Raw genomic sequence first — 6,513 nt, 5'->3', positions numbered from 1 at the left:
TGGGGGGTGGGGGGGTATATACATGAGTTCTATCTGGGGCTTGAACCACTGATCTTCTTTCCATTTGATAGACAGGTTTCAGACAATCCAGATCTGTTCAAACATGACGACGGAGCTGCCGATCTTAGACGTGTCTATAAACCTGCAGCTTTATTTACCCCGTGGTTTCCACACAGACATAACCACTGCCCCTCCTCTCCCCCCAGGTGCTACCTACTGGATGGCATCTCCAAAGGAGCCTGGCTGAACAGGCCCAGCATCCCACTTCCAGGGGGTGGTCTGCGGACCCACGAGTGTCCATCGTGTCCAACATCGCCGACAAACACGAGTACAGCCTCCAGATACAGAGGGTGGACGTGAGCGACGACGGCCAGTACACCTGTTCCATCCAGAGTGAGCGCAACCCACGGCCAAAGCTTCTCAACCTGATTGTTAAAGGTTCGTATCTTGATCTACTTGATCTGTTCTGTCTTTCCATGTCACTGCTCTGTTCTTCAGTCTTATTGTCGTGTGGTTGAGGTGTTTACCGGTCGTTCTGGTTCATGCTCCACCTCAGTTCTCCAGTCGAACCCTGATGACATGTAAACATCATTCTTCCTCAGTGGACTGAGTCAAGGCTCGGTTTGACAACGTTAAGTCTCTGAATTTTTAGTGATGGAAAAACACAGTGAAGAGAAACTCTTTTGCTCTGCCTTCTCTGCAGCAGCCGTTGCTGCGTCGTGTTTCTCACCTCCACCGTCGTCCCCAGCAGGAAACACATGCCTTCTTCTCACGCCGCCACGTTCTAATGCGTCCGTACTGTTAGACCGTGGCCTGTTTGAAACACTGTGGTGTAGACGTGTGAGCAGCCGCTCCGTCTGGCTGGGCTCGTGTGACATATGCCACAGGGGGCAGTAGAAACGCACCGTGTGATGACACCTGTTGGACCACTACAGTAATTGTTTTACTTTTATCCAGAAATCCAACCAGTTTGTTGTCGTTCGTATCTGCTATGAAAACCTGGATCAATGGTACGTGACGAGGACTGAACCACTCTGTCTGTACTGAAGTAAGGTGAACTACATCCTGTCTGTGCTTTTAACATTATTGAGGCATTTTATGTCTGTGCTTTAGTTATGACAGGGACCTTGAAAACAATCCTTTTTCCCACTTATAAATAAATGACGTACGAACTCCTGTCAGAGTCGGTTCGTCTTCACACGAACTATTTCTGTCAACTTGAGACGCAAGAAATGGATATTTGTGATTTTTTGTTCTGGAATCAGGAATCACTATTCCACAGATAATAACCCAGATGCTGAGATGTAGCTTGAGCGCTAACGTATTCACTCGCTGAAGCTCCGTGGTAACGACAACATTTGAACGGACTGTTGAAACTAAACTGTTGAAACTAAACTGTTAAAACTAAACTGTTGAAACTAAACTGTTAATTCGGCTGCAAACTGTAAAGGCGACGACTTCCTCCTGACGGTGACATTTTGTTAGCCTCAGTTAGCTGCTTTTAGCTCATATGCGATGAGTGGAAACTCCCACATTTCTGACAGATTATCTATTGTTAATCTCAGTGTGAGGACGTTGACCGTCTAATTAGATCATTTCATCGTGTCACGTCTCTATAAAGACTTTATTGAAGTTGTTTTCCTGTAAAACCAGGGAGTAAAATGGTGAGTTTTTAATTAGTGTGAGGTCATCAAGAAACCTGTGACTGTGGTTAACTGGACTAGTGCAGCTCCTGAGGTTTGATGATGTGATGATGTGAAGAGAGTGAGCTCAGACTGAAGGAGTCAGAGACGGAGACGGAGAAAGAAATAAAAATGAAATAATAAGAGTTCATCTGGAATCTGGAACGAATAAAACAACAAAAAGAGAGAAGGTAAAAAAAATCTTTCTTTTCGAACTTTAAAGGACTGCAGTGACTCCACACTAAAATGATCTTAGTCAGGAATCTGAATGAGAAAATTGTTGTTGTTGTTGTTGTTGTTTCCGTTCACTGCTACAGTGAGAGAGAAAAGTGAGATGAAATATCTGAGTAAACTAGTGTTTAATCCAGGTCATAAAAGCTTGAAGCGCCACCTTCAGGTTGTATTGATGCCTCAGCAGTGTCAACGTCTGTACAGACGTTTTAGCAGGGACTCTAACAGTCACTACAGGCCGACTGTGTTCTCACCACCGGCCGTACGGCCACAATCACATCACACCTAATGTGCCGGCTGTCAGCTTGTCAAATGGGTTTCCAGTGTCCAGAATCCTTTACACCTGTGACCCACGGGCAGACGTTCAGCCCCACCTTGACCCATGGAATACAAAGTGGTTTTCCTAAGGAAGAAAAATGCATTATAATTTGGTGTAATGTAGAGATGATGTTGACACAAAGGTGAAAGGTCAAATGAGTGGAAAAGGTTTGGAAACTTTAAATGATTTCAGAAGGGATTTAACATTTGGCTTGATTTAAATAAAAGAACTCTAATTATTTGGAGATGTTTAAACATTAAAACAACGTTTTTAGTTGAGGACGTTTTGTTCACAAAATATTTTTTTACATCATTTGATAAGTTGGGCAACTTATTGCTCACAGCAATGTTCATTTTTTAAATAAAAACAACAACCAACAACAACCAACAACACCCAACAACACCCAACAACACCCAACAACACCCAACAACATGACACTTTGAATGTAACATCTGGGAACATAGAAAACCTGAGGCCGTTTTCATCTCTGAGTCTTCTCTGTCGTTAGGATGAGTTTTTTCTTGTGTTGTTTTGAACCACCGCGCGGTGTCGAAGTGTAAACTGCAGATAGAAAGTCCGTCGGTGCAGATGACTCAATCCTGTCGCTGTGTCTCACAGGACTCTCCAGGTAAAAAAAAAAATCATCTAAACTTGTGTGTGTATATTGCATCATTTAGATTGTTTGTTGCAGCAGCGGCAAAATGGCTTTACTACAGCCTGGATATCACATTATATTTGATATGAGTTATGAGTAAAAACACGTCTATATCTATACTGTATATGGAGCTGAAGCCTTCTTTATGAACAAAGTTATTATCTCTGTGTGGAGAAAAACACACGTCAACAAATGTATTTATGAGTAAATGACCAAACTGGTTTGAACGTCTGATCAGGATGTGGTTAAGTGGGCTGTGACCATGACCTTACCGTCATTGTCATTGTCTGTCCAGCTGTCAATCACACGTGGATCATTTGTTGTCCATTGTCCTGTGTTGTCTCTCTGAAGTTCTTGAGAGTTCGACCACCGTACCTTTGGATAATTACTGACATTACAAAATGAGAGGAGGGTTTAGTCTCATTTAACGCGGCTCTAATTAAAGGGATGCAGCACCGATCAGGAACAAAGACAGGAGATCATGGTGGAGCTGAACACATCCAAGCTGCTGACCTTGGTGACCTCCTTCAGTGTCCACCGCCGTGAGGACAATGAGACACAAGAACAAACACATCTGTTGCTGCGGCGCGTTGGCTCAGTGGATCAGTACATGTTGGTTAAATGACAGAACAACTGACCGCTGCGGTCTCTCCATTAACAACAGACTAGACAGTTACAGTCAGTTATAGTTTCTATTGGCTGGACGTCTCAATCTGATGATGTCATCAAACCACTCGTCGACTCATGTTGGACTCTGTCAGACTAGTCCACGTGTGTCTACAGTATATGTCAGTATTTGGTAACAAACGACAGAGCTGGTACTACAGAGTACTACAGAGTACTACAGAGTACTACAGAGTACTACAGAGGTTCTCTTCTCTCTTGGCATCTGTTCACTGTACAGTGTGTAGTAGTACTACCACAGTACTACTGTATGTGGTACTAGTGTATACTGTGACTTCCTCTGTGAGGTCGTGATGACCATGAGTCGTTCGATCAACTTCTCACCGTGGTGTCAGTCTTTGACTGTTGTGAATCACCAGCTGCTGCCACCTTGTGTACACATGCTTAGCTGCGCTCATGGAGAACACAGGGATTTGTCTGCACCTTTGTCATGTTGCCGAGGCTCCCAGGGACACGCTGTCCTACTGACGAAGATTAAAGGAAAAAGTACAAATTATAGCAAACAAAAAAAAACAAAAAACTCAGCAGCTTTAATCTGTGCTTTTAGTCCAGTTATTAATAGACCAACACAACCACTACGGTGGAGGTGATTTAGGAGACATCATGGACCAGGAGTTTTTAGTCTGATTTGTTTGTGTGCCCAGCCAGCAGGAGGCGTAATAAAGTAAGTCAAAGCAAATGACAAATAGGCAACATGTTTACTCACATTTATTTCAAGGAAAAAAGAGTGTGTCAGTTTAGAGAATGCTACTATTCTCCGTGTCGTTCCTTCATTCATAACCCTTTACAGTGGAGCTGTGTGGGAAAGACTGAAACACGACAGAAAACAACACAAAAAGAACCAAACAGTGAAAATAAACGACTGAGGCGTGGAGCTCTTTGTACCGAGAGGGCGTCGTTATTATTATCGAGATTTGATTTCTCAGCTTTTAGTGCGTTTATCTGGCTTCACGCCAATTAACCGGCGCCACCTAGGATGTGAAAATAAACCATGAAATGACTATTGATGATAATCCTCCCACCGTATATTTACGAGCATTTCATGGTAAAATGAGTGCGTACTTACTGTCATACATCATGGCACCAGTCACATGGTGCGGCAGTAAAAGGCAGGGGGTTTGTTATGGGTCTGGCTTCCCCCTCATCTTTCACAATCATTTGCCTGACATTTATCCCCGCTGAGACCTTGTGTCGCCACAACAAATCAGGGTCTGCATCTGTGTCTCCAACAGAACGGGACAGAAGCAGCGTTACAGAGACACTGAATGTGTTTTACTCTCTGTTCTTCGTGGCTAACGATGAACGGCAGCAGGTGAAACTGAAGAGTTCATCCACTGTGGACTGTGGAGTTCCATGTTGTTTCACCCGTGAACATGTCTGACCAGTGAGCAGCTGATCTGTGCTCTCATCATCAAGGTCACGTGGATGTGTTTCCTGTTTCCCTCTCACTACATGTGGCTGCGGTGGCGGCGGAGAACCCTCACCCTCCCTTTAAATACTAAATACTGAACAAGAGTAAACCTCTGGCCTCCTGGCCGCGCTCTGATTACGGAGTAAAACTTCAACGTACTACGTACGACTCTGAACCCTAACCATCAGCTGCTCCTTGTCCGTGCGGTCGTCATCCACAGTACAGACATACTGACCTATTTCCAGGTCAGAGGCGTCACCACATGATGGTACCACCTAATAACCCTCCAACATTTTTACCCCCTCCATGTTAATTAAGATTGTACATGTGATAGTGTCAAATATTCACAGCACCTCACGTCTAAGAATATCCTGTCACATGAGGCGGAGAGTGTGGGCACTGCTCTTCACCGCTATCAGCCCGGCGCTCCTGCTAATGTGTTTGAATCTTCCTTCAGTGAAAACGGCACACACAGGTGATGAACTCAGGAATTCAATCAGTGCAGGTTTGAGTCTGACTCCGTTTCCCCTCGATCCTTCATCACATTCAGCTCCGTCATGTAGTACTCCATCAGGTATTTTCACAAATGTGAGGCATAATCCTGAACGTGATGAGAGTGCTTTGGACATTAATACGGATCACAGTGCATTCACGGTAAAAAAAAAAAAAAAAAAACTCAACACCCACGCACACACAGTGAGTCAGCGTGGGAGGAGTTGTTCTGAGAGAGAAACCGAGGAGAAACCCTGGTACGTGCTACAGAACCAGCAGTCTGTGTGTGTGTGTGTGTGTGTGTATATATGTATATATATATGAGTATATATATATATGTATATATTTGAGGATTGTATGACCTCAATTATCTGTTAACTCTGTTTGAGTCAGAAAAAGCCTGGATGGGTATAAAAATGAGCCGTTTTTGACTCAGAAAAACCTTGTGTATTTTTATTATTATGTGTTTTTCTGTCTGTCTGTTTGTTTGGAGGTGGTGGAAAAAAAAAACAGGGAAAATGAAACGTCTTTTCTCAGACTAGTTGAAGTCGGCGTGAACTAACTGTAAAAAGGTCGGTCTTTGTGGATCAAACATCTTTTAGAAAAAAGCAGTTTGACCTCTGACCTCTGTAACACCAACGTCATCAAACAGGAAATGATGATTTTCACCAGAACGGAGGAACGTGATAATAAACCCCCCTGTGTGTGTGTGTGTGTGTGTGTGTGTGTGTGTGAGACACTTCCAGCTGTTACTTCCTGCAGTGTTTCACACTATAGAAATGATCAAACTGAGTGGAACCTGAAATAAACACTAACTTCACTGCAGGGACACAACACACACACACACATGTATATACACATATATAAATAAATATATACACATATGCATATGTTTAGATACTTTAGATGAAGAACACACACACACACACACACACACACACACACTGGTTCAGACAGTTCAGTTCAGACTCCCTCTGATACAGAAACACTGGCTCTAATTGGTCAGATAAATATCACAGGCTGTGCTCTGTGCCCCCCC

General features: G+C 43.5%; 1 protein-coding gene across 1 annotated transcript in view; it reads left to right on the top strand.

Annotated features, from left to right (window-relative positions):
• The window catches only part of negr1 (neuronal growth regulator 1), a 95,138-nt gene that overhangs the window by 24,542 nt on the left and 64,083 nt on the right, over positions 1–6,513 (top strand). Inside the window, 2 exon segments of the mRNA XM_008328974.3 lie at positions 207–271; positions 274–438. Coding sequence (XP_008327196.1) covers positions 207–271; positions 274–438 — 230 coding nt within the window.

Source organism: Cynoglossus semilaevis, chromosome 2 (assembly GCF_000523025.1).
Source record: "Cynoglossus semilaevis isolate Cse_v1.0 chromosome 2, Cse_v1.0, whole genome shotgun sequence".
NCBI lineage: Eukaryota > Metazoa > Chordata > Actinopteri > Pleuronectiformes > Cynoglossidae > Cynoglossus > Cynoglossus semilaevis.
This window is presented reverse-complemented; position numbering and strand designations above follow the sequence as displayed.